At 47.2% G+C, this 27,997-nt stretch overlaps 2 protein-coding genes across 7 annotated transcripts in view; both read right to left on the bottom strand.

The window, feature by feature from the left end:
• Positions 1–251: 251 nt before the first annotated feature.
• SF1 (splicing factor 1) lies at positions 252–17,042 on the bottom strand. 6 transcript variants are annotated; one of them, XM_063316885.1, is made up of 13 exons: positions 16,507–17,041; positions 14,090–14,218; positions 9,199–9,274; positions 6,521–6,673; positions 5,792–5,881; positions 5,242–5,425; positions 3,616–3,731; positions 3,405–3,512; positions 3,051–3,231; positions 2,495–2,768; positions 2,252–2,308; positions 1,975–2,140; positions 252–1,486 (listed from the first exon to the last, which is right to left on the bottom strand). In XM_063316885.1, the coding sequence occupies exons 1-13, from the start codon at positions 16,961–16,963 to the stop codon at positions 1,228–1,230; spliced, it is 2,250 nt and encodes a 749-aa protein (XP_063172955.1). In that variant the 5' UTR covers positions 16,964–17,041; the 3' UTR covers positions 252–1,227. The 6 variants fall into 6 exon arrangements, with proteins under 6 accessions (XP_063172955.1, XP_063172954.1, XP_063172957.1 ...); XM_063316884.1 differs by having other exon boundaries at positions 1,979–2,140; XM_063316887.1 differs by having other exon boundaries at positions 1,979–2,140; positions 2,252–2,303.
• Positions 17,043–21,221: 4,179 nt separating this feature from the next.
• MAP4K2 (mitogen-activated protein kinase kinase kinase kinase 2) overlaps positions 21,222–27,997 on the bottom strand; it is a 58,541-nt gene continuing 51,765 nt past the window's right edge. Inside the window, exons 30-32 of the mRNA XM_063317129.1 lie at positions 26,210–26,280; positions 24,739–24,794; positions 21,222–23,840 (exon numbers count right to left, since the gene is read on the bottom strand). Coding sequence (XP_063173199.1) covers positions 23,753–23,840; positions 24,739–24,794; positions 26,210–26,280 — 215 coding nt within the window. The 3' untranslated portion in view covers positions 21,222–23,752. The remainder of the gene's footprint in view (positions 23,841–24,738; positions 24,795–26,209; positions 26,281–27,997) is intronic.

Genomic DNA, 27,997 nt, shown 5'->3' with positions numbered 1-27,997 from the left:
TTAGATGCTTGTGTTACAGGAGGGCAGCTTCTCTCACCAGCAGAAACGACCCCCTGGTGACACAGCGACCAAATTGGCGTTATCTGAAGAAACGGAGAGGAAACGCCCGCTCGGCCCCTCCTTGCCTAACCAGCTCCCCCCCCCCAAAGGACATGGGGGGCTCATGCCCAGGGCCACAGCCTCCATCTGCCAGCCGTGGGGACCAGCAGCCAAAGCCATTCCCTTTAAAGGAACGGGAGACGCAGAAGGGCTACTTTAAAAGCGGCATTTAATTGGAACCTCCTCTCTACATCAGTTGTATTCTTACACAAAAAAAGCAATTAAGAAAATGGTTACAGGAGACTGGAACGTCCACAGACACACATCATTTTCAACAGAAGTCATTCAATCAAGGGAGGGGGGTCACCCCAGACCACAAACTCTGCTGTGTAAAAAAAAAACAAAGGAAAAAAAAAAGAGTTTCCAGGCTGGTAAGACTTTGGGATAGGCGGAGATGCTCCCTCCTACCCTGCCTCTGTCTTTGCTCCTCAATGAGTATGAAGGGAAGGAGGGTTTGAAGCCACCCTCCGGAAGGCAGCCACAGCCTGAAACGACCGCCCCTCCCCTGCGGAAGAGGCGTGGGGGAGAAACATCCCTGGAAACCCCAACTCAACGTGGTGCATGTGGCCTCTGCAGAAGTCCATGTACTTCTTCAAACTATTTATCAGCAGGAGGGTTTAAAGCCGAGGCTCAGGTGGTTGCAGAGAAGAGGTGGCTAAAAAAAATATCTGCTTGGCAAGAAGAAACGAAAGGCGACCCGATGCCGTCCTCCCCCCCGCCAGCCCTCAGCCACAAAGGGCCTCGCTGCTTCCCTGGCTGATTCAACCGGGAGGTTTTTCCCAAGATTCTGGTTCTCCCCGGGGGAAGTGGGTAGCCTTTGCTTCTGAAAGGAGAGGGCAGGAGTGTCCAGATGAGAAAAGCAGGATCTGCTACTGAAAGATACCAGCCAATCAACCAGGAGAGGGATCACGCACCTCTCCAAATACCGATCACAAGAGTACAACTTTCCTGGTTAAGGTTCACACAAGCTCCTTGCCCCCCAAGTCCAATTCCTGGCTCTGTATTGGTGAGAAAAAGTAACGGTATAGAAAAATGATTCCTCAGTTCTGGGGAGGGGGCGGTGGGGGGGCGGGGGGCATGCCAAAGGGTGGCAAGGCCGGTACCCCCACCCCCATCATGGTGACAAAATTAGAAGGGTCCATGGGCGGCGGAGGAGGGGGAGGCGCGTACATCATGCCCGCGGAGCCAGGCGGGGGGGGCGGGGGAGGCGGCGGGGCCCCGGGGGGCAGCGGAGGCTGGACCCCGGGAGGCAAAGGCACCATGGAGGGGCTGCCTTGCATCTGGGGGCCCCCCGTAGAAGCTGCTGCCCCCGCCCCCTGCTGCTGCTGCTGCTGCCATGGAGGGAGGCCCCCGGTGCCAGCGCTCGTGGTGGGGGTGGTCGCTGTACCTGGAATGGAAACAGCCCAAGGTCAGCCCGGGCTCCGGTCCAGGGGTCCCACATCCCGCCCAGGAGGGAAATGGCTGAACCTCCCCCCGAGGGAAGGAAGAGGCCTCTCTGTTGTGTCCGTCCTTTCCCAGGCCTGGAAAGGTATGCCAGCCCTCCAGGACTGTGGCAGCTCCTTTTAGCCAGGGTATGACAGGGTGCTGTACCCCACAAGCCACCCCCGGTGCAGGGCCGAGATGCAGCCGCTCGGTTTTGGGAAGCTGTCCTGGGCCCAAGGGGGGTCACCCTGGAGGCCCTGTGGAGTCAGGTTTCTGCAGGTGTGAGGTGGCTAATCAAGGGGCAGGGGGCAAGGAGGATCCTCCCTGGTGGGGACAGCCCTCCCCCGAGAGGCAGGGAGGCAGGCCTGACCAGGGTGGGCCACCAGCTTGCAATCAAATCAGCTCGCCCCGTAGAGGGTGACCGAGGTGCAAAATCAAAAGAAGTGCTCTTACTCACTTTGCTGCCATGGCAAGGGGGTGCTGCTGCTGCTGGGAGGCGGGGGTGGCGGCTGCTGCTGCTGCTGCCATGGGGGGAGAGGACCAGAGGGAGGCGGGGGAGGCTGGCCACTGGGCGGAGGGGGCGGAGGGGGCATCATACCCATCGGAGGCAGCATCATACCTGCAGGGCCAGAGAGCCCATTGAGCAGAACCCGGGCACCCCCCTCCTCACAGTGCCTGCCCTCCCTTGCAGGACGCTTCCCTGGTTTTGCCCCGCAAATCAACAACTCACCTTTTCCTTGGAGGCGATAGGCCCCAGAGCCCACTGGCGCATTGCCCAGGTACTGATCTTAAGGGAATGAAAGACCGCAGCCTTAGCAACAGTTGGAAAAGACACCCGGGTCCCAGGCCCTTGGGCTAGAAACGAGGGGCCTCCTCCCGATGAACCAATACGGCACCCCGTCCCGCTCGCAAGACAGAGGCGGCTGGCTCCCGCCTCCCGCAGGAGATTCAGGATGTTCTGGATTGTACTCACCCATGTGATGGGGGCCAGGGGGCCCGTGGGGATGTGGTCCCTGGTTCATTGGGGGGTTGTGAGGCTGCATCCAAGGTGGGGGGCCACTGGGATTGTGCTGCATTGGGTGACCCCCATGTCCTCCCATGTTCGACATGGGGTGAGGGAAATTATGGGGGCCGCCAGGTCCTGCAGGTCCCCCGCCGCCGCCGCCGCCACCACTACCGCCACCCCCATGCATGTTATGGAAGGGCCTGTTTTCAGAAGGGCCAGAATTCATCCACGGTGGACGGCTCTATGAGGAGAGAGATGCAGACAAAGGGTTAGCCGTTTAGTTCTGTCACTGCGGAGAATCACACGATCAGACATCCTTTCCAAGCGGTTTTGTAGCCGTACAAAGATGAAACCGCCCCCATCTCTGGAAGAGGAGTTTTCTTTTGGGACACATTGCACAAATGACTCCCCCTGAATCCCTACCGAGTCAGTCCTTTCCCAACATTATGGAAAGGCCTCCTCTCTGACTGCTAACAGGCATCAGACAAGACTTTTCCAACTATGGAAGATTTCCAATACTCACAGGAGGTGGCTGGCTATTTCCTGGCCCTGACGGTCTTGGGCCACTGGGCAGGGGAGGGTTCGACGGTCCAGAAGATGATCCCACGGAAGCTGGTACTGGAGCTTCTCCCAGTTCAGCCATGAGAGACAAATATTCCTTGTCCATGCGCGCTTTGTCTTGTGCTGACTGGGGATCCCCAGGCCTGTCCGGAGAAAACAACACTTTATGCCTCAGACATCAACACCCCAGGGAACAACTGGCACACCCAACTCCCAGAGCCCTTGAGCAGACTCCTCCAAGAAAGCAGCCTCCAGGGATGATGGGCAGTGACTTCTACCATTCCTAGAGGCTGGCAAAGATACTCCAGAGACTTACCGGGCAAATTTGCAGTCCGATGCTATGTGGCCAGCTCCTCCACACTTGGTACACACTGTGGTATTTGTGATGCTGCGAGTCTCTGTATTTTGCCATGGACGTAGAATCCTTTGGTGGATTGGGTGGGGAGGAGAGAGAAGAGAGTCAGGCCAGGGACAAAGGAGAAAAGGCTCTCTCCAGTAGGATCGCATTTCGGTTGCCCAGACCCTACCTGTTGTCATCTTCACGCAATGTCCCGTTGAGACGAGCCAGCTCCCGCAGCTGCATCTTGCGCAGGTCATTCTGATCCTCTGGTGTCTCAATGCCTTGCTTCAGAATGTTTCTGATCTGGAAGAGACAAGAGGCCCAAGTTGCTGCTGCGCACCCAAGCACCAACTGGCTCCCCAGTCCTCTCCACAGCATGGGAGGCTGCCAGAGCAAGGACCTGTTTCCAGAAGAGGATTGAGCAGCCATCAAAAGTCTTCTGTCGGGGGATATAGCCGTCCATTCCCAGCCAGGAACTCCTGGCTTTGCCCATCTCAAGAGTTATGCCACCCCAATGCTTTGCTGCCCCCCTCCACATTTGAAAGCGTTCTCGGGCAGGAGAAAGGGGATGCCTCAAGAACCTATCTAATAAGTCAATGGTTTCTTGCCTCTGTTCAGTGAAACTGCCAAATAATTTGATGGACACTCCAGGCGAGGACACTCCCTAATTTTTTGTTACCTTTCCTGCCAAACCAGAGACCCTCCTCAGAGCAACTTTCCCATCTGGAAGACCACACAAGTGACTGACACTTGATCAGCCAGGCTTAGGAAGAAAGCATGCTTCAGCGGGAGAATCCTTGGGACCCCTCTCCTGTTACTGCCTGTTAACTAGTTTTCATGGCAATCTTGGATTCCTCTTTTTGAATGGACTTTGCGTGGGAGCATCGGCATCGTGGCATCCCAGCATGATCGGAAAGCATACGGTATAACTATCCTGGGGGATAAGTAAGTCTTGCTGGTGCTGACGTGAAGCCATCTCTGGGAATGGTACGAACATTGTCTGAACAGCCTCTCCCAACCTGGTGTGTCTCAGATTTCAGGGCTGCAACTCCTGACAGCTATACTGAGTGAGAAGAGTACAGTCCCAACACAACTGGAGGGAGATCTTCAGTTTCATAACGTCAAGCCGTGGGACATTATTTAAATTTCTAGCTGCAAGGTGACAATTGCATTTTAGAAATGAATAGTAACAGCAATAGCCACCAAAAAGGAAGAAAATATTTACTCAGGCTTGGGGCCTACTGATGACTGAATACGCAAACCTACCGTTCCTCCTCTGGACCAGGGATGATCCAGCAATTCCCCAGCAATTCATCCTCCCAACTGGAAGCAGTTGGTGATGTGGATATACGAATAGGTTAGGGTTTATAGGATTAACTTCTGGAAAACTGCTGGACTGCCCTGGAATGGTGAAGCCACATGGTCCAGGAAGGAACTTTAGTTTCTGATTACTGTTCACGTGCCCTCAAGTCGGTACTAGCTCCCAGTGACCAGATTTTCTCCAGGAGGATTGCCCCCAACCTGGTCCTTCAGGTCTTCCAATGGTGCACCCGGAACTTAGTTCTGTAAATCCCCAATTCTTTCCCAGCCCAATTATCTAGTAACCACCTTTTAACCACCAGGTTTGCTCTGTCTCACATGGCTCGGTTCACGAACAGTACAAACTCCTCAAAACATGCATCTCTGAAGCTGTGTTTGCCCCCGCTTACAATTTTTTGTGGTTTGGATGTAACATGCTGATATTTCTGCCTTGCTTTTGAGTATAGGACTACGTATCCTTTTAGCTCAAGTGTATGAGGCCCACGCAGCCCACCTGTTCCACAGCCTTCTTCACATTCTCCATCGTGTTGGCAGTGACCAAAGCATGCAATGGCTCATCTTCACCGGGCAGCATCTGGCCATCTTTCCGTCCCACTTTTCCTTCTTTCACAGACCCTTTACCTCTGATCATGATCTTGGCATTACACTCCTTTTCAATGTTTTTCAGTGTGTTACCCCTAAAAATGTAGGGATTGAGTGATTACATCAGGCAGCCAATGCCATACAATCTGGTTAACAGAAAGTGCTTCTACCAATAACAGGCTCAAATCTAGGAGATGAGGCAATTGTGAAGGCTATGACAAGAACTGTATGCCTAAAGGACTTCACCTATATAAGGCATGATGTGGTGGGTTCTAGATGAGCCTCCCTTTAAATTAAAATCACTAAAGAATACAAATGCGGTGCTGAGAAAACACAGTTCCTGTATTTCATCTAAAATCAAAGAACATTTTTGCCCCATTACACAAGTAAAGCACTGCCACCACCATTCTTACTGATCCGCCTATTCTGCTATCATCATCATCGTCGCCGCACTTCCGTACCTTGGTCCAATCAGAAGCCCGACGAAGTTAATCTCAGGATATTCATCCTGCGGAATCATCACCTTATCACTCACTCGAGTTGCTGGAGGTCTGGAAAAGATTGGAGAACAGGTGATTACACTTGGGTGCCTCCCCCTAAAAACAAGTCTGTGCTGATCCCAAGAGCCTCTTGTGACAGTACAACTTAAGAGAGCTTTGCCTACTAACCCCGTGCAAAATGAGTCAACTCGTTTGTGAGCTGCAACTTTTCAGGAAATGGCTGAGATCTAGAAATAGTGACTCTCCAGTTTGGACAGTATCTTCCTCAAAAATAAACCCAAGGACTCTCAAGTGTGGCTGCCAGGACATTTGGCAAGATTAAAACTCAGGATCGTGGCTGTTAATTTGTACAGATCAGACAGCACTACCCGTCCGGCACTCTGAGGACTACACGGCCTCTTCAGGCTTAAAAGCAACTTGAATGCCACGTGGTTCCCGCTGTTCCTACCTGAACCTTTAAGGTCTTGGGAGGGTCTGTTCAGAGGACCCGTGTTCTGAGAGGCAGCAGCGGGCAAGAAGGAGCAGCCACAGGGCCTACTCTCTAACCCCCTCATTGTGTCAGCCTGTCAGGCCACCACTTTAACTGTGGTTAGGCGACATCCAAACAGCCCTTTAGTCTCTACTTGAATGCTGCTTGCAAATCAAGGAGTCTTAAAAAAAATCCAAACATCTCTCTATCCTCTGACATACTTGTAATCAGCAGGTGGCTTGAAGTCCGGATTGAGAGCCACCATCTCCGTTATCAGATTGTGCCTCTCTTCTTCTAGCTTCTTGCGTGTGCGGAATTCCCGGGTGTTCAAGCGCTTCCCCTCACTATTGTAAATTGGTTCGGGGGAAGGAGACCTGCGGAGGAACAATGCCCAGTGATTTCTCACGCAGTAAATATTCAAGGCCACTTATTAAGTACAGGCTCCCCTCAACTCTAGTGCAACTCAGAAAAAAATTAAGAGACCACAGGAAAGGAAGGTATAAACTAATTCAAATCCATTAATGTTACAGGGACAAGGCAGCTATTGCAAACCACTGCCTACTACCAGAAGGAAAAATCTGGGTGGGGGTTTACTGAGGGGGAGGATATAGAAAGGAAAACAGGGTCAGACATAGCCATGACAACAGCTCTGCCATGAGTGTGCCTATTAAAAAAGGGGAGGGGGCAGGGAAGATGGAGAAAGTTGATTCACACAGAGAACAAACTTTCCAACTTCATTATTCCACGGAGCCATACATTAGAAAGAACCCTGCCGCAGGAGCTAAATCAATGAAGAATTATTCAGGTTAAATTTGGACTTTTTTTAACATCAGGAAGTAACAAGACAGGTTAGGCTTCTATCAAATTCTTGCTGGCAATATAGATTAAGCCTATTCAACTGGCACCATGTGAAAGGGTTAAGGTTTCTGTCCTGGCTTTACCTTCACTCTGCTGCTGCAACAAGACCGATTGAACCTGTTTATTGTGTTTAAGAGTCAGAAACTGGTGTAGGTACAAAATGAACAAATGTACCCTTCTCATGCCATATTCTGGGCCTTTCAAACCACTAGAGACAGACCTGCTTTCTCCATGGGGTTCAGGTACCCAGAGAGCAGAGATTTTAACAAAGGAAAACGTTGCAATTAAAAATCAAAAGAATCAGCTTAATTTTACCACAGCTGGGCTTGTGGTTTTTTGTTTTTTTTAAGCCACACCTCTAGAATTCTGGTTAAGATTATGGATCTTTTCCCGAACATATTGCAATAAAAATTTAGAATCAGCTGCAAGAAGGGAAGAGATGTTGGTCATGTTATATTAAAAAAATACATCCTTGAAATAATGAGAATCTAAACCCTGTGATTTTAGTTAGACAATCTCTCTTTCTAGCTGGTTAAATGATTGATTACAGCCAGTTGATCCCCATGTCTTCTCAGCCTGAAGTGAATCATCAACACAATATGAATATGAAATAAAAATGTCAGATTTGGTAAGGAGTGATCATGTCTAAATTACACCTCCATTACTAGGACCCAAAGTGGCCTAACCAACCCAAAATAATGCGAACATTTTCCCTCATCCACATTTGCTAGCCAGTTTAAAATAACCTCATTCACTAATTTAGTAGATCCTTTCAAAACAGACACATGCAGACGTGTAATAAATTGATTAAACCTTAAGAGTTTCAAGCTGATTATATACCTAATAGTTTCACACTTCCAGTAGTAACAACTGCCCTTTTGCAAGTACATAAAACAATTCATTTTTAATAAATGTTAAAGATATCAAATCTTTTAACCAGTATGGTCTCGTTCCAAGAAAGATTATTCAAACAAGCATCTTATATATACATAAAAAAGTTAACAGTAACCCCTTGTTTTGCATTAACCTTCTCATTCACCTGTTAAATTAAAACCAACCACCCCATTTCATATTTATAAACATAAAAAGCACATCGATCTAGTCCCACCATGAAGTTCACCTATTATGTTTAATCTAAATCCCATAATTGTGATTAAAAAAGCAAGCCAAAAAGGCATTCCTCAGCTGTTTGTAACAGGCAATATAGTATCCCAAGAGCTAGTATTTAAATTTCTCTTGCAAGGCGTCCAAAAGTTTTAGCAGCCCCACTTTTATTTATAGCTCCAAATTACAGTTTCAGATGGGCTGAATTTAAGGAAAGACTTTCTTCCATAGTCCCATTTTTAACAGCAAGAACTGGCTTACAAGTTGTGCAATGTGCTAAAACACAACTTCCAGCTTACACCTTCCGATAAATTAATTTTTATAAGCCAATTTAAAAAAAAACCATGTGCATTTTATTTATTTATTTAGGGATGACCCTGAACCCCAACAAAACCACAGGTGTCCAATTCTGTGCACTTGTAGGTACAATAGTGCTTGGGCCCCAAACCCCAAGATACTGGCCACTGCTATGTAGTAGCTGTTACCAAAGAAACTGGTTAGTGCACACCCCTCAGCCACCACTGCAAAGTACTGCAAAATCAGCGGTCAGAAAAAGTTCCCAGACTGCTCTCACTCAGCAACTGTGCTGAGAGTTCCTCAGCGTGAACCTGTGAGAAAGACCTTTGGACTCTGCCAGGACCAGCACTGCACATGTTAAAATGAGTTGGCCACCATGTATTTTCCCCTCTCAAGTCAGGTTAAGCATTACAGCCTACACAGGCTTAGAAACCCCACATCAAAGATGCAACCTGATCTCTTTCTGGTCTGGTTTCACATATTCCCTACCAGTAAGAACTTGGCTACCATCTGTCAAATCAGATCACTGAAGATATTTCATTAGGAAGGAATTTCATTGAATTGACATTATGATGCCACCAAAAATTTATTGAAAAAGGTAAAAAGTGTTACTGTCAGCTGGTTAAAACTGTTTCCCAACCTGTCCTCAGGGTTAGGGGGGATGCCCAGGTCTCCTGTGCGCAGTTTACGAGTCAGGTCTTCTATCTGCAGTTGCACTGGAAGAAACCAGGTTAGGAAAGAAAAAAGGATGGAAAAAAAGACAATGTTACCAAAAAACATCTGAAATCTCAACATTAAAGCATGAAGAACTGGAGAATTTGCAAGGGATGACTGATAACATCAACATAAGAATGAGGAGACCCTACAATGTCATGTCAGTCAAGTAAGTTAATCAGGAATCCAGAAACGGCCCTCCTTATTTCTAGCAAGTCTTAAAAAAACAATTATTCATCAGAAAGCAAGGCATTCATTCAAGAGTTAAAAAAAGAAGTTTTTGATTGAGTCTGACTTCTGAGCCACTGAAAGATGACCATCCTAATTTGCTGTAACTGGTGGAGGACAAACTTCCAGTAGGAATTAGGATATTATTAACTCTTAATCTTTTACATCAGAGCAGCCTCAGTGTGTTGTGTGTATTAGAGTTACAGTTCATACCAGCTTAGAATCGTCTTTCTGGAGATTATGACTTATAGGTCATGCTTCTCCTAACTCATAAATACTAAACACTGATAGTTTATTGATTGGTTAGTCTTACGACCATAACTAAACACTGAAATACGCAGTTATGCAAAATCTTAACATGCTTTCACTTGCTGGTTATCCAATTCTGCACAGAGACACCGAATACCTAAAGGCAGGACTAATAAATGTCAAACATATAGTAAGTGTTTTTTAGACCCATAATGTAACATTTTGATCAGAGTGCAAAACAACTAATATGTCCTCAACTAATGGAGAGTATCAAGATAGAGCCACAGTCCTTAAACCCCTTGATGCAAAGCGGCTTTTAGTCAGGTCCCACTGGCATTTACCGGTGGAATAAATTTGCAGACCCCAAGCCAAAGCACCACAAAGCAAAGGTACACCCATTGTCACGTGAATACAGAAGAGGGAGATAACCCATGTCTTGAAAAACCCACTTGCTGGGGACAGTGCTTCTTGCCACAGTCCACACAGTACCTACATCTCTAGCATGTTTGCAATTCAATTCTGTTGGTCTGAAAACTTAACATAATGCAACTCGAGCTCTGAAATAACAGTTTAGCTATGGAGAAACAGGTTCGGGGAAAGTGCTAAAATCTAGGGATATGCTAAACATAAACTGTTCTGGGCACAGAATAAGTGATTTTCAGGGGTCTGTGCCTGAATTGAAACATGTGAGCTTAGGATGTTTTGGTCTGTATGTGAAACAAACCAGGGCTGTTTGGTCCTCAAAACAGTTCAAACTAGGACTGTTCTGGGTAGGAGAGCCTGGGGGAGGGGGTAAGCTGGAGAAAGCCAAGGCTGAGGGACTTCCTTGGCAACAGTGTGTGGGCCCTAGAAGGGTTGGGAAGGGGGCAGACAGGTTAGGGTATGCCATGCTGGGAGCCCAGTCCTGACTGCTGAGACTACTACAGTAAGGAACTGGCACCCAGGCAGCACATGGAAAGCAAACCGAGGAGGGAAGGGACTCCGCTGATGAAGTAGGAGGGGTCACTGGGATGTGCCACGCTGCCACATTGGCAGCAGCTGGTGAAGTTGGAAGAGGGAAGCAGTACACACCAGCCTTGTCCTATTCACCCAGTAAAATCCCTCTGGGTTTTGCTTTGGCCAAACCTGGAAGAATCAAATGTTTTGGCTTTGTTTCTGCCAGCCATGGCTGAACTGAGGCAGTCTGATATAATTTGTGGCAAATGATGGTTTCAGGTTCAGAACAAAACATTTTCCATTTCGTGCACACCCACGTGAAGATCCCTTTTCTACAAGGATAAAAACTGGGAAAATGAAGTACACCAGTGGCTCTCAGAAGAGAGAGACGTTAGTTCTTCCAGAAAGTCAGTGGGCTGGTGGGCACATTTGAAATTTTGAAAGCGTGCCTTGGGCACATTCATGAAATAGGTACCATGGTGGATGGAGACAATCAGAAAGTACCCATTTACCAGGCAGGAAGCTAGTGAGGCTGATGCCCACTACTCTTCTAGTATCCCAGGGTACTTCCAACTACATCAGCTTCCCTTTGCTTCTTTCTGGGCAGATGAGCACACTTAAATGAAGAATTGGGCTGCTGCCACCCATTATTTTAAAAAACACCCCAGATATCTATATGGGGCCCAAGGATATTGTTCAAAGTAAAAATTATGCTTGAGGCAAGTGCTCTGCAGAATGCAAATCCCTTCTGCACAGACTTTTTAATTAAAAAAATTTAAAAAAAAAAAAAAAACAACTTAAATCAGGTGGGACAGAAAGTCTGGTGGGCATCGAGGGATCTATTTCCAAACCTATATTAGAGGTCTAGGAATACAGGGAGTATCAAGGGTTGAACACTTGTGACCTTTCAGGAGATCTACTAACAAAAGCAACCATGGTCTCTCAACGATTTTCATGCTTTCCCTTTATTGGCTATTTTGTTTGCTTTTCATTATCTTTCACTTTTTTCCAAAGCCACCTGGGTACCTTTCAAAACAGAAAGGTGGGACTATAAGCATGCAATACTAGAAAAAGCCATTAGTTTCTGCTGTTACATAAACCAAAATCTATTCTCTTCAGGAGATATCTTTTTTACTGATAAGAAAGTTAAGTGTCTTTATAACTCACATGGCAAGTAATTTTGAACTAATCTGTCATATTTTTATCTCCAGGAGTTCAAACAAACAGAAGTATTGGCGGGCATGGACCTAGAATAATTAACTTTTAGGCATAAGCACAATTTATCAAGTCAAAAACAACTTTTTTATTGTTAAATGTAAGAATAAGTGCAACTATTACAGAGACAAGGGGTAAGATTGGTATTTTATTTATTGGCGGGCACAAAGTTATTTTAGGTATGTAATTTGTCTTAAGGTGAACAAGGCTCACAATACGCTGAAGTGAAAACAGAGCTCATTTCCAAGGACCAAAACAGAGCCCAAAATTCAGAGGCCAGGCTGTCTGTTTCAGAACCTGCAAAGGTGGTTAGCTCTCTTTCAGATTCTGTTACAAGATACAGTGGTTTTGTTTCCTTTAATCCACCGTATTTCAAGGCCACAGACAACTCCCAAAACTTCGGATTGCACACTATTTCCAAATGTTTAATCTCAAACATTCTGAACTGTGTCAACACTCTCGTCTTCAGAAGAGTCTGTCCGGGATTTTTCAAAACTGCTCTCTCTTAGGGGAATCGGCAGTATTAATTTGGGGTGATGATATTTTGTATCTGCTATTAATGGTACCAAATGATAAATTATCCAGTTGTAAGCACTGTTTCGTGTATCAGGAGCCTCTGATTGACAAAGCCCCTGCATTCTTACGGATGCGCATGGACCTTTGCTTGGTAGGGCTACTGAGAGCCACACCCTGCCCCCTCCCAGCAATCATCTTTACTGAGTTCGCTTGTGGACTGCAAAGCCCATCTTGAACACTCCAGTACACAAAGCAAGGGTAGCACTCCTATCTCTGCACAGACTGAGAATTCTGATCAATTCTATCCATTCACACACTGAACCTCACAGAATTTTACAAAAATGTTAGAAATTTACATTTCTAAATCCAATGGCTCAAACACCAGGGAATGCTTGACTACTTATTCATATAAAACGAGTTTACTGAATCAGTGTCATTTATTTTCTGCAAGAGAATTAGTTTACACTGTGCAATTTCATTACACAGAATAGTGTTGAGCCCATTGAAATAAGCTAGAAGTCAACTTCAGAAATGTAAAGAAAATGGCCCTTTTCAACTGCAGTGCAGAAAGGAGTATCAATTTCTCCAACCAGCAATAAATGAAAAATATTTTTAATCTTCCTGATTCAGAGATACTCTGTAAAGATACTGACTCAGTGATCATGATGACCATCTAGTAACAGATTTCTGAGCGGCCTTCAGTAGTGCTATGGATAGCTGATTACTTTACTTCAAAATTCTCAGTGAATTATGCAAAAGAAAGGAGTTTAAAATTGTTTTGCAACCCAAATACAATGAACAGGGTTTAAACAGCTGTGAATTATGAAAAATCTGCTGTATATCAAGGTAAGGATTGCATATAGTAATCAACATTACAAAACCCTAGCTGATTTCAGTCCCAGCATTGATCAACATTCACAAATACACATCACGTTTCCTAACACAGAGAATAGAAATAGTTTTCACTCCCTTGTACGATAGTGACAGTCACCACTCCCAGTTTCCACAATTAACAGATCCAACATCATAATTCCCATAGAACCAAGCAGTATCCCTTTCCCAGCAACTCCGTGCATTTGACTTCAGAGCTCCGAGCTAACCTAACAGAGCCCACTCTCAAGTATTTGAGGATGTCAAAAAACAGAAGTTAGGAGACTTTCCTCTCATTGGTCTTCACCACCTTGGATACTTAATTTTAGATTTGAAGGATTAGCATCACAACACAAAAGAAAATGAAAGGGAACCATGGTTAGATTAGTTTGCTATAATTCACTGTGAAAGAGGTACTTGCTTTCAAACAAAACAGCTTGAAAAGGGACTCTTAAGTGTTCTCCGCTAGCAAGGAGTCTGTGAAGATAACAAGAGACCCTGCCGATAAGTTTGCCAATTAAGCGAATGTCAGCAAGTTTTAATTCCCATCATCTCGACGGACTGTGCCACTTCTACCATGCCTGTGGAGGACACTGGTTCAGTTAAACAGGACAGGGAGCTGGGACAGAGCACAACTCACTCTCAGCGGAGACATGTTTATCTATTTAAATAAGGAAGACAAGGCTGCCATAACCTGAGTTCTCAAAAACACATATTGGAAATGCCTCAGACAAACACAATAGCTGGAAATTGCTTCTGGATCAGCACTGACATGAAGAAGAAAAAACAGAACAAGCATTTACCTATATAGGCTCTTTCTTGTTCACGGGTAAGCCCAGGAGGGATGACTGTGGGCATGCCAGGGATGATAGTCTTCTGCTCCATGGTGTCTTGATTCCATCGGCTCCTCTTCCTCTTTTTATTAGGGTAATCTACAGACACAATGTTATTTATAGGACCAGGTATTCCATGGCAGTGTGTGCTATGGTCTGCAACATCGTCCCTGTGTACGTGCACTTCTCATATTTCACACACAAACACATTTCCGGCCCCAGATTCTTACAAGCAAGCTCTCACAGGGAATATGGGCAAGAAAATATCTTACAACCAAGAAACCAACTTTTCAGTCCTCCAAAATTGGGGATTCATTTTTCTTTAAGACATATACGTCCAGCGCAAATCTTTTTGTAGCATGTGATAAAAATTCAGATGTATGTAAAGTGAATAAAGCTTACTGTCAGCACAGCAAAAGCAAGAACCAGATACAAATCTTAAAAATTAAGCTAAAACCCCTAACACTCCCAGACAGGACAGCAAAAGGTGAAGATAGCTAAGGATTATGGGAGCTGTGATCCAACACATCTAGAAGATATCAAGTCAATGGAAACTGCATTCCCATAATTTAATAGGGCTGTTTAATTTCTCCAAATATGCCCATTAGGACGTAGCTTGTTATTTGCTTAATGGTGCTTGTTCCACAGGAGCAACTGTAAAACTACATGTTGGGTCATGCTCTGTAGCACTAGTAATCTTTCAATATTGTATTAAAATTATCTCTCAAGGGAAACATGAAAATCACTCTGAAAATCCAGCTCTTAAAAATAAAACAACTCCCCAAAGATAAAAGGGCAATTTAATCACCCATTTTTGTAATCTCTTTCAATTCTACAATTATGCCTCCATTTTGTTCATCTAAAACCAACAAGAAAAAAGGCCAGATGCACCAAAACGGAAAGTCTACCCTAAAATCATGCTGCAGCTCCGGGATTTTTCTTTTCACCATCTTTGTAAGTCTCTTACTTAAATATATCTCTGTGCTGCAGATATTACAGCTCGGTTCTGGTCTGATGCCATGAACTTAATTATCTATCCTTGCTTAGCTTGCTGTCCTTTATCCTGAGTTATTGTGTAGGACTACTGTGAAGAAAAACGGTGAGAGGGAAACCATATATACCAGTGTTTCTCAAACCTGGCAACTTTAAGATGTGCAGACTTCAACTCCCAGAACTCCCCACCCAGCCATGCCAGTTAGGGAATTCTGGGAGTTGAAGTCCGCACATCTTAAAGTGGCTGAGGTTGAGAAACACTGTTGTACTGTCTTTAGATCTTCAGCAAAGTGGTGGTATTTTATAGTAATTAAAAAATAGAATTTATTCTTCATCTTTTAGTTTCTTCTTTATACTGTATCTTAACAAATGTTTTCCCCTCAGTTGCTCCTGTCTAATGTGAAAGTTAACAGAATGGTACTTCGTTTTGCTGTTAGTCGAATTCAGAACAAGACTAAGCCGTCAGTTTGATCTGTGCCTAGTCCTGTCATGTAAAACTACTCAAATGGCCATCTGTCTCATTTATGACATCATAATCATACTCTTTGGATACCATGGAACACTGGATAGCTCCATACATTCATATACAGATAATAAACACATGGAGATAGAGCAGTTTATGGTATACACAACACTTAATAACACTGGCCGTTTTTATCACAGGACATGTTAATTTGGAGACAAAATTAACTCGTTTTTTGGATTTGGTCAATATAGTGAACAGTCAACAAATCCTGTGGGCTACACCTCACGGAGAGAAAACTAACCAGGCTTATTACTAACCAAGCTTGGCATATTGTGTGAATGCACTGGGTGGCTCGTCAGTGGCCTGTTTAAGCGTGTGACTAAATCCAGCCTTGCGTACACGCCAAACTTTCATCAGGCACAAGTACAGCATAGTAAGGAAATTTCAGTATTTTCAAATCCTAGAAGGCAGCGGCAATCGCTTGCCCCCCCTCCCCAAACAAAAACCTCCTACCGAGAGACACCTACGAAGTCAGCAGGGGCTATGCTTTTAGATGAGACGCAAATTTACATAACCAGCACAGTCGTAAAGTCCGTGTCCACGTGGGGGAAAAAAAACACGTCCGGCTAGCGTATAGGGTTTAGGACGGAGAGAAAAAGGAAGGGCCGACAATGCACTTTTCAGTCCGCAGAAAAGTCCCAACCCGCCTTCAGCTGCTCTCAGAAAAGGGTAAGCGGCGTCAGGGCGGGTTGACGCTTGGATGGGAGGCCACCAGGCAACCCACCGTCACAGAATAGAGGGAGAAGGCGAAAAAACTGCCCCGAAGGCGGCAACGCCGAACGACTTCGTCAGAATACAGGGATGTGACCTGGACCGCCGCCCCCCCCCCGCGAAATTTCGGCCCCGGGTACCGCCTCCCCCGACTTGCCTGTGTTGCCGGCCCCGGCCTGGCCGCCCTCGTCCTGCTGGAGAAGGTGGAGGTGCTGGGGCGGCGGCTGCTCGTGGCCCATGGGCGGCTGCGGCTGGGGAGGCGGGGGCGAAGGGAAGCGGTACTGGCCGTACTGGGCCGGCTGGGGCTGCTGGGCCTGCGGGGGCGGCGGCGGCGGCGGCTGAGGCTGCTGCGGGGGCGGTTGGGGCTGCTGGGGGGGCGGCGGGGGCGGCGGCGGCGGCGGCGGCGGCGGCAGCGCGGCGAAGGGGAAACCGGCGGCCGCCATGAGGCTCGGGATGGCCGGCTGCGGCTGGGCCTGCGCGGGGCCTGGAGGCGGCGGCGGAGGCGGCGGGCCTTGCATCACCAATCCCGGAGGAGGAAGCGGGTAGCCGGTCTTGCCCGGTGGCGGGGGCGGATGGAGTTTCCCCAGCGGCGTCGCGTTCGCCCCGGTCGCCATAGGCGGAGAGCCGAGACGGAGGGCGCGATGGCGGCGGCGGTTTCGCGAACCTTCCACGCCACAGCTTTCCCTCACAAAGGCGGTCGGCGCCGATTGGTCGTCTCGCTAGTCCCTCACGCCCCTGCTCGGCTTCCTGTTGGGTGGAAGCCGCGTCGCGCCCTCGGCGTCGAGCGGCGATTGGCGGACAGTCGACCGCCGGGAAGTGATTGGCGCGGAGGTGCGATAGAGGCGGGGTGGGAGCGCATTGGGTAGAATCGCTGTCACTTAGAAAGAAAGTGCGGCCCCGCGATTGCGCATTGGCTCCGGATCTCGGAGGGCGGGAAGATAGGGACGAGGGAGACAAGATGGTGGGCGGGCTCCTAGAACTGCACGTGGGACTCTGATTTGTCAAACGCCAGAGCCCGCGCCCTCGGGGACCTGCTCTTTTGCTCGGAGGGCGCTCGCTGCACACGGCTTGCGAGAGAGATGACGTGATGATAGGTTTGCTGCTATTGGCCGGAGGATCAGTAAGGGGAGCGGCGTGAGGCAGGTGCAAGGAGACCTTTGATTGGCTCGAATTCCAAGAGCTCCGGTGTCCCGATTGGTGGCGCGTCAAGTACTCGTGCCTCGCCCCTTTTTCCAAGTCAGGTGACGGGACTGTTGGTGGGCGATCCGACTGAGCAACAAAGGATTCTGGGAGATGATGATGTCAGATGGCTGGGTCCACTTTAACTGGGTTCATAGATGAAATTATGACCTGGGTTGGTGTGGCACAAGCTATCGAGTTAAACACTGGCTGGCTAGTTTATGGCATAGTCTCTTGTTTGAGCACCACTTTATTCTACCAGTGGAGCAATTAAATTGATTTTATATAAATTCCCTTCTCGCCCCATGGAGGGTCTGTGGTCTTTTGGGTTGTTTTTTTTTAAAACTCACTATTTTAGGTTGTCCATTTGTTAAAATGTAAAGGGCATTTTTTTAGCGCTGGTTTGTATTCAACTTGAGTATCATGTTGGGATTCCTTGCAATGAGAAGTGACATAAAATCCTTTTGATCGTAATCATAGTCATAATGCTTTTTCATAGGTAGCTTCCTATATGCGCTTAACTGGATGGCTCTTTCCTGTCTACCTATCTATCTCCACTTCTCACCCCTATGGGTGGTGTGTGTCTTCCTCCACCACCTGGGGTCCTCTGCCAGAGCCCTGGGAGTTTGAGGGTCCTGCGCAGGATCTCGGCTGTTCCTAGCCCTGCACTCTTCTGGACAGAGAGCTCTGGTGCTGCTCCTGGGATCTGCTGGGGCCCCTCTCCCAGCTCTGGAGTCACAGCCCCGAGTGCCCCTCCCACCACATATCCCGCCTTTATTATAAAGGCTGCGAACATACCTAATGCTCCTTCCTCCTCACCCTCTCTAGTTCCTCCTTCAGGCCTTGTACTTCTCCAGCTTCCCATACGCCTCCTTCCTGATGTTGCTTGTCACTTGGCACCGCTACAACTATCACCACCACTGTCTTCTCGTCCTTGTGTACCACCACTATGTCTGGTTGATTGGCCAGTGCCTGCCTATCCCTCAGGATCTGGAGTCCCACAGGATCTTAGCCCTGTCATTTTCCACAACCTTCGGTGGAATCTCCCCTCTGGACTTGGGAGGGTCTAGCCCATGCGCTGTGCAGATGTTCCTGTACACAACGCCAGTTACTTGGTTGTGCCGTTCAGTGCACGCTGTTCCTGCCTGCCTCTTACACCCTGCCACTGTGTGTTGGACTGTCTCTGAGGTCCTGTCTAGTGTGGTAGACCGCTGCTTCTGTGCATCTGGTGCTGAGTGCCTGTTCTTGTGCTGCTACGATCAGTGCTTCGGTACCGTCTTTTAGTCCAGCCCTTTCCAGCCCCTGGTAGGATTCCCAAGGTCAGCCACCTCAGCTATCTGTCGATGTGCATCCTATGCAGGGCCTTGTCTTGCCATGACACTTCCTCTGCTGGATCTTCCTCCCATGTCTGCTGCTGCTTCAGGCATTCTCTCAGCAGCTTATCTTTGGGTGCCATCTTACTGATGTCCTCCTGGATGCTCTGGGTCTCATCCAGGACAGTGGCTTTGACCCCACCCATCCTCTTTCCGGCTGGTGCACCGTCTCTGGGTGTTGGACTTGGGGTGGAAGCCTCTGTACATTGTGAGGAGCTTCCAGGTCTTCTCATCGGCAGCCTCCATGTCATTCGTACACATGTACACACACACACACACTTTCAAGTTGAGTTTGGCTCTTGATGAATCCATGGACCTGTAGTTTTCTTGGCAACCATGCCAAGTAGTTTGTTTTTGCCTTTTCCCAGGATTTCATTTTTATTTCCCAGTGTAACCAGTTAGTGCTGTTGAGAAAGCCTGGTCCAAAACCTGCTTTTCCATCCGAGTCAGGAATATTGACAGGAATACGGGGCAGCCCCCCAGTCCAGCCCTGAGCAAGTATACAGTACAAGATATACACTGAGGTGCAACTGCACCTGTTTGGAATAGGGATGGCACAGCACCAATCAGATAAACATACACGAAGATTATTTGGATTTCAGACCAGTTGAGCTCTGGCCCCACCATGCAAAGACCTAAATGACTATCTTGTAAACAATGGCTTCAAGGAGTGGAAGCAAGGCCTTGCGTGGGGCACCGAGACCAGGGGTGGGTCAGCGGACCGTCCTCAGCACTTCCCTGCCACCCCACTCCTTTTTGTGCCTGCGGTGGTTTTATTTACCTGCCCACTCCAAATTCTCAAAATGAAGAACAAGAAAGTGCTACTGTGATTTTGGTGTGGTTGTATCAAGCCAGTGGACATGCCCATGTGGCCCAGACCAGGCCAGACAGGATGCCAAGATACAGAGGGCAGGATGGTTCGCAGAGTTTGCCTTAACACCTCAGCTGTTGGGCCAGAATCTCAGGATGAAAAAAAAATGGTAATAAAACGTGCTTATCCATCTTTCTCCCTTCCTCCCTTAAAAAATACAGCTGGGGAAAACAAAGAAATGTGAAATGCATGGGTTTGACTTAGCCTATCATCTTGTTTTGCCTTTATGAATAAAACGGGGAAACTCGGCTCTCTTGTGCTTTGTTTTCGCATTAGTGCGATGTGAATGCAGCTGGGGTCTTTTGTTGGGAAGGAATATAAAGATGGCCTTGGAATTCAGCTACAGGTAGTCCTCGACTTACAGCCACTATTTGGACTGGAATTTCCATCATAAGTCATTGCAGTCTAAGTCAAGTCACCACGTGACCAGACCCAATTTTATTGCCATTTTTATGATGGTCATTAAGTGAATCACTGCGGCCACTAGCAAATCATGGGTTGTTAAGCGAATCCACCTCCCCCAATGGACCTATTTATTCATTCATTCATTCATTCATCAAATTTTGCCACTGCCCATCTCCCCCAAAGGGCAAAAAAGGTCACAAATTGTGATCACATGACCACAGGATGCTGCAGCCGGTCATAAACGCAAGCCGGCTGCCAAGTGCCCAAATTGCAATCACGTGGCCATGGGGGTGGTACAAGTCAAAAGTCTGAGTACAGGTCATAAAGCATTTTTTCCAAAGCCTTCATACCTTTGAACCGCTGTTAAACAAAGTCATAAGTCAAGGACTACCTGTACTCAGTCCTGGGAAAGTGGAAAGCGTGAGAAAAAAACTCAAAATAACCTTGCTTTGATTCTACTTGGTATAAGAGGGAGCACAGGGAAACTCTGGCAGACTTTCAAGTTTCTGTTATCATACCCTACGATAATAAAGTAGCATTCCTGGAATCCTTGCCATCTCTCTTTCCTGACCTGGCCTACCTTGAAGGGCCAGCATTTGTCAATGCAGGGTTTGGATGAAGTCTCTCGGGTCAGTGAGCCAATCTGTCAAACCGGACCACGAGGGATCTAGGTTCAAGTTTCCAGCCAATTATGGAAGATTTCTGGGTCACTTTCAGCCAATCTACCCTCTTAGCCAACCTACCTCAGGTGGTTACTGTTGTGTGGGTGAAATTAGGAGACACCTTCATATATGTCACCTTGAGCTTTCAGAGAAAATGTGAGATATGAATACAAGGAATAGGCATAACTTGCTTTTTATCTTCTCCAGATCACATCCCCCAGCTTCTTTAGTTGAGTACCTATGAGAACATTGCGGCAATATAACCAAAACAGAAAGCAAGAAAACTCCTTGTATTTCAGTGAATGATTTCCCCAAGCCTCAATCTGCAAGAATCCTCTTACTTATATTTTTATTTTTTTAAGAAAATCAAAGCCATTCCACCGGGGAGTAAAATATCACAATTTAATATCTTTCTCTATGTTTAATAGCCATTTTCTTTTCTTTTTTCAAGTTTGGATTTTCTCAGGACAGTAACATTCCAGCTTGAGCAGTTAAAAACCACACGGGGAAAAGAAAGAGCAGCATTCTGGGAAGGAAAAACCGTGGCATAGGAATTAAGCAGGATTGTGGTTACTGCCCAACAAGCCAAGTTGAGATTCTGACCCCCAGAGAGCTTGTTCTGGGCTTCTGAGCCTGCAAAGAATAGCCCCCACTTCCCAGTGACCTCAGTTTAGACATTTTGTAGTGGAAATGTCAACCCTCTGAAGTGGCATGTTCGGCCTCTAAGTTTGCTGCCTAAGTTTGCCTGCACAGGAAGCCCCCCTTTCTGAATCTATTGGCCACAGGCTGGGGGAATCGATTCTTAGAACCTATCATCCCCAAATTGCATGACTGATCCTCTGGGCCTTCCAGTGTCCCTGATCTAGCTTCACAACCACAACTCTTGGTTGTTCCAGCAACAGCCATTCATCTAATTCTTTGCAACCTGCATCCCATCAGCACATCCGGATGATTCGTGGGGAAACCAAACCAGATTGCTCATTTTTGCTTTTGAAACTAATGGCTGGAGGAGGATATCTGGGGGAGGCGTCACCACTATCCTAATGGGGGGGAAGTGCTTCTCCCTCCCCCCAATTTATCCCAAGAGCCATTTGCCCCACTGAGAAGCCGGTGGCTGTGTTGTTCCCCTGGAGCTGATGGTTTCAGAAACCGGAGGGCAAATGCTTTCATGTACTTGGCGCACAGTGAAAAGGTTTTCCAGAAAAACTTTTTTCCTGCGTGCCACGTTCTCAGTCATGAGGGATCCTTCCCACTGCTGCTATGTTTAAGAGGCTGGGGTAAACGCACTCAGTGTGGCCCTGCATCGAATAAGTTGGTTTTTTGCCCCTTTACAAACCAAGCATCACTAAAAGCATCACTAAACAGCCACGTACATTTAGTGCTTGGGCCCCAAATGTAAACCGTTTCAAAACTGGGTTAATGGTGGCATGCAGTTCTCAAAAGCTCTGGGAACTGCAGTTTTGTTGATGGTAACTCCACTTAAGGTCTGTTAGCACAGGAATGGGAAATCTATCGACCACCAGCCAGGCTAAACCGCCCAGCAACCCAGCCAACGGGAACAATAGGGCAGGATGCTGGGAGTTTTAGTTTTGCAGTACCCAGAAGGCCGTGTTTCCAACTGTGCATTAATTCCTTACTTAGACCATCAGACCATCTTTCCCCATCTGATATTCTCCAGATGAGTGGGATTAAAAGGCACATGCCAACCAAGGATGTGAGGAAAGGTAGCCCAGCACATCAAATGGTCCAGATGTCTGGAGTTCATCTTCCAGAATTCTGGATAATGGCCATGATGGCTGGGGAATCCTGGGGGCTGAAATCCATACACCTGGAGGGTGACCTTCAGCTCCCAGAATTCTCAGCAATAGGCATTATGGCTAGGGAATTCTGGGAATTGAAGTCCACACCTCTGGAAATGGTGCACACTCCCACATCTGGTTCCTTCCAGAGCAGCCTTCCACAACTCCAGATATGCGGACCAATTCTTCTCAGCAATGGCCACAGCAATGCCCATCCTCCCAGGGGAATTCTGGGAGTTGGCATCCATAGAACTGGTTTCCAGATCTGTAGGGTGATGGCTTTAGGTATCGGACTGCACACCCACTATCTCTCCATCCCAAAGCATCTGCTTTCTGACCACATAGCCATAAAAAAAAAAACAAATCAGAGAATCACAACTATTCTTGCCAGCACACACACACACACACACACACACACACACACAGCCAAACAACCGCATCCATTCCAGCAACAGTCACCCAGTTTTGCCCATCCTGGGCATGACCCTAATTTCTCCAGTCAACTGGCCACAAAACACCGTCCCTTGTCCCCCATTCCAGTGAGACAGGCCAGAACTCCAAAGTGCCCTGAAAAAGTTAAAGCTGAAGTGCTCAGGACGGGGTGTGTCCTTCTTGACCCGTGGCAAACGATTGTCTTCACTCTGGCAGCTGTGCCAAGACGCCGCGCCCACCCACGTGCCGTCCCCATGGACAACTTCTAAAGATTTTAAAAGAAGAGGAAGAGGAGGAGGAGAGAGAATGGGGGAAACATTCAAGCAGGCACGAGGTGTCAGCCAGGATACGATGCCAGTTCTTCCAACTGACAAGCAGTCGAATTATTGCGAAAGTATCTCAGGAGACGCTGGCCCCGAATACGGGGGCAGGGGAGGATTTCTTCCCCACTGGCCCCAGCCACATCTCAGGAAGACTGGAATGAGGCGCCAAGACAGTATCTGGAGCCCAACCAGCAGTAAATCCAGCACCGGAGGCGGCAGAACAGGAGGCCCGCAAGCCGTCCCCCGCCAACGCCCAGGCAGAAGGTCTCCCACTTCAGCGAGTTTGCCGCCGTCAGCAACCGGCTCCAGGGAGCATCCGCCGCACGCGCAGGGCCTCTGGGCAGCCAGCGAGGAGGAACTTAGTAACTGCTTTCGTGACCTGTCAAGATGTAGAGGCTGCTCTGTGCCGCAGGATTGTCTGTCGGGGTGCTCTCGAGGATGATGTCCCTGGAGGGGAAGGGGAAGAAGTGACAAGCAATGGAAAGCAGTCGGGAGCAGTCCAAGGAGGGTCCGTCCACACCGTCCTCCTGATGTCACAAAGGGCCATCCGGGAATTAAGAAAAGGCCCGGGCTTAATTTGCACCAGGCTGCGACTCTGAACGGGTCAACCAGCAAAACCGAAAATCAGAACGATGCGGCATGTCCAAAAAGTTTAGAACGAGGAACATTCCAGGCTTCGGACGGCTGGTTTCCATTTGAGATGGATTGTTCCAGCCGTACCAGAAGGGTTCTCAATTCTCCAACAGCCCTTTCCTCAAACTGGAACAGGGGTTTGAGCTTGGAACGCTTCCAGAATACAGGTGGTCCTCGCTTAACGACCACAATTGGGACTGGAATTTTGGTGGCTAAGTGTTCATTAAGCAAATCTGACCCGATATTATGACCTTTTTTGTGGTGGTCATTAAGCGAATCACTGCGGGTGTTAAGCGATCCACGTGGTCGTTAAGCGAATCATGCGGTTCCCCATTGATTTTGCTTGCCAGAAGCCAGCTGAGAAGGATGTAAATGGCGATCACGCAACCACGGGACATTTCAACGGTCATAAATGCAAACTGGTTGCCAAGTGCTGAAATCGTGATCATGTGACTGTGGGGATGCTGATTGTAAGTGTTCGTAAGTAGTTGTTTCCAGCATTGTCGTAAGTCCAAACCATCACTAAGCGAGGACTACCTGTAGCCAGGGCAACAACAGACTGCTCCTGCGGTGGCTGGAATATTTCTAATTCAAATGTGAAACGGCTTCCCTTGTTTCAAATGTGAAATAGGGAACTGTCATGGATATGGGTTGTGGGAGTGGGAGTGATGGGGGTGTTTGCAAATTAGAGACCTCTTCATCAGTTACTCACCTGTGAGCACCCAAGACCCGGAACACCCTGGATTCATCTGTGACCTCCTGTGTCACCTGTTGGGGAGCAAAACGATTGAGCAGCAAATTCCCAAACCATACAATCCTCATTGACCCTCTAAGGCCCTTTGGTTGGGTCTTCGTAACACAGGAGGCTGAGTCCGAATGATTTGTGGGTCAACGTGTTGTGGGAACTCACACCCTGTCTCAGCATGTTGAAAGAATCAGACTATCAGCTGAAGCTATAACATGATTTGGTTGTTTCAGCACTGCACGTCCCGTGGACACAGCAATTCTGTTTGTTGATCTGAGCTGACTACAGGTAGTCCTCACTTAATGACCCCAAGTGGGACCATAATTTTGGTCATTAAGCGAAGCAGTCATTAAACGAATCTGAACCATTTTATGACCTTTTTTGCAGCAGTCATTAAGCAAAATTGCCACAGGTGTTAAGTGAACCATGCAGATATTAAGTGAATCACACAGTTCATCACAGGATGCTGTGATGGTCATAAATGCGAACTGGTTGCCAAGTGCCCAAATTGTGATCACATGACCGTGGGGATGCTACAATGGTGATAACTGTGAGGACCGGTCATAAGTTTTTTTTTCCATCACCGCTGTAAGTCTGAACTGTCACTAAATGAATGGTTGTTAAGCGAGGACTACCTGTATATTGTGTGCACCAGCCCTAACATTTTTGCTTTGTTCTCACGGTGGGAGTCAATCCAAACTTCTCTGGAAAAAAAGAACAGAGCGAATGGAATTCCTCCTTTATAATATGACAAATTGTCCTGTTTGTTATATGGTATTAACATATATGCCTCATCGTTCAAACTAATAACAGGGATTCCACATAATTCTGTCTTCCCCTCTCCATCCTTGCAACAGTCCTGTGAGGGAGTTGAGTTGAGAGAGAATAGCTGAGCAAAACAAAACAAGCATTTCAGAGCCGCATGGATTCTCGGACCTTTTTTTTCACGAAAGATTTGAAAAACTATTTTTAAAAACGTTTAAAACCCATTTTAAAGATTTAGCGATCGCTAAATCTTGAAGGATCTGTATTGTCCCATGAGATACCATGAGGGAAAAAAAACATATTTCATAGTTTTGCTCTGAAATCATGGCCCCAAATCATGTGCTGGCACCCATTCCCAAAATAATTCAGGATCCCCACTCTAACCACAAGGCCACGTGGAGGGATGCAGCATTTATCTTAGGAAAACAAGCCGACAAGATTTCAGATTGATCTTTTTGCCTTTTTCCTGTATGGGTGGCAAGATATTTCTCCCTAAATGGTGCAAATGAAGATATACAGCACAATCTGGAATAATTCTAAGTGGCTGCTGTTCATGCTTTCAGAAGTTAGATTCCACATCTGCAGGTTTGCATGAAAGGGTTTGCTTTGCAGACCATGAGACAGGAGATGTGATGGCAAAAGGCATCCTTTGCGCGTGGCTGGCTTCACTCACCTCACTGGATTCCAGGCTTCGGCCTTGCATGCCATGTTTCCAGAAAGCCAAGACGCTGTCTTGAAGGCACACTGTAGGGTGGCAGAGAAGAGACTTCATTAGAAGGTGGCTTGTCTGTGCTAGGAAGCCAAGCAGTCTTTGGATGGGAGACCACCAGGGTCTAGGCTAGGCTGGAAAGTCCAAAACAATCTCAGTGGTGAACCACTTCTATACTACAGTATTGCCAAGAAAACTTAATAAACGTGTCTCTAAATTCACCAGGGATCATTCTCAGTTGAGAATTTTTTCCCTCTGTTTTCAGCATCTGGCAGCCAAAACTGATTTAGAAAAATTCCAAGTGGAGATAGTATCTGGTTAGTACTTGGATGGGGGACCACTAGGAAATCACACAGATTGGAAAGTCAAAAACCGCCCCAGATAAAGGCAGCTGCAAACCACTGCCGTACTGTTGCCAAGAAATCTCTATCAGTGAGTCTCTGAAGTCCTCAGGAGCCGATCGTGGCTTCATGACATTTTTATCTTTACAGTATGCCCAAGCAAAAAAACAGAGGCCTAGAATTCTCTATATTCTCTCCCGTTATAATGAAGATTGGATTTGATGTGTATATTCTCTGTTGTGTGGTTTGCAGAAGCTGGCCTCCAGAGACTCTGCTGTACCAACAACGGCAATTGCTCCCATCTCCAGTCCAACAGGTAAGGTCACAGGAGAAGAAATCTCCTTTCTTCCACCATTTCAAGATACTCTAACAGGGCCTGCCCAGAGCAGAGGGATAGACTGGATGACCTCTAATGCACCTCCCAACTCGACGATTCTATGAAACCACAAAGCTGGTCAGAGTAACGCCACCCCATTTGAACCAATCAGGATATTTTTTTTCTATTCTTCCAGGATGGGAAGGGGGCATTATCTCAATACTGGAGCTTCTAATTCTGCATGTTGAAGGTCCTAAACTGAGTGTTCTTAATAGCAGATGGTAGGTGAGCAGATTGCTTAGGATGGCATGACTGATAGATCCTGCTATAGGAGGTAAAAGTCCTTGCTGGACTGTCACTGCTTATTCATGGCCAGTGATGTGACATCACAGGGGTGTTTAGGTCCACCTCTTCCTGACCCTTTGGGTGGGGGGCTTTTAACAGAGGTCTTAAGGTCTTAATCCCCATTCCAGCCCTGCCAACCCAAGAGGATTCCAGGGGTCGCAAGAGGGTGCTAGGAATTCCTTTCATATAAATGAACGTAGAGATGACCTTGGGAAGGAATGCAGGAGCCGTTAAGAGGTAAAACAGGAACTCACTCCTGGGAAAGTGGGAAGCATGAGAAAGATAACCCCGTCTCGATTCTCTTCGGTATAAGGGGGGGCAGCAAAAAATGCTGGCAGGTTTTCAAATTTCTGTTCTGTTAGGATATCCTACAACGATACAGCAGCATCCCTGTGACCCTTGCAATGTCTGCTTCCTGACTTGGCCTACCTCAAAGGGCCGACAATGTGGCTCATGGACCTGGCTTGCCCGTCACCCAAGATCCAGAAAACTGATACGTATTGCGTGCCTACGTTTTATTTTGTTTTTTTAACCAAAGGATAAGGAAGAATACTTTTGAGATATACGGTCAAATTTTCTGGAGGTGTTCTATACGTAACATAACTTTCCAGGACCCTTTTTCCCTCCTTATTACTGTGATTATTCACTTTGAAGTTACATTATTTCATTCACTGTTGTATGTATTTATACTTTCCTTTGGTTAATTAGTTTAGCACAATAACTTTATTAAGCTACTGTAAATGATACTAT

This window comes from Candoia aspera, chromosome 17, assembly GCF_035149785.1.
Source record: "Candoia aspera isolate rCanAsp1 chromosome 17, rCanAsp1.hap2, whole genome shotgun sequence".
Lineage (NCBI taxonomy): Eukaryota > Metazoa > Chordata > Lepidosauria > Squamata > Boidae > Candoia > Candoia aspera.
Note: the sequence above shows the minus strand (reverse complement) of the source record. Positions and strands in the feature narration are given on the sequence as shown.

Excerpts from the sequence above, each read along its gene's own strand:
- SF1 (XM_063316884.1), bottom strand. The coding sequence starts at position 16,963 with ATGGCGACCGGGGCGAACGCGACGCCGCTGGGGAAACTCCATCCGCCC. Across the intron at positions 5,426-5,791 it reads GGGCTTCTGATTGGACCAAG|GGGTAACACACTGAAAAACA; the intron begins GTACGGAAGTGC and ends CTACATTTTTAG. Across the intron at positions 3,732-5,241 it reads TGAAGAAGGCTGTGGAACAG|ATCAGAAACATTCTGAAGCA; the intron begins GTGGGCTGCGTG and ends TGTCTCTTCCAG.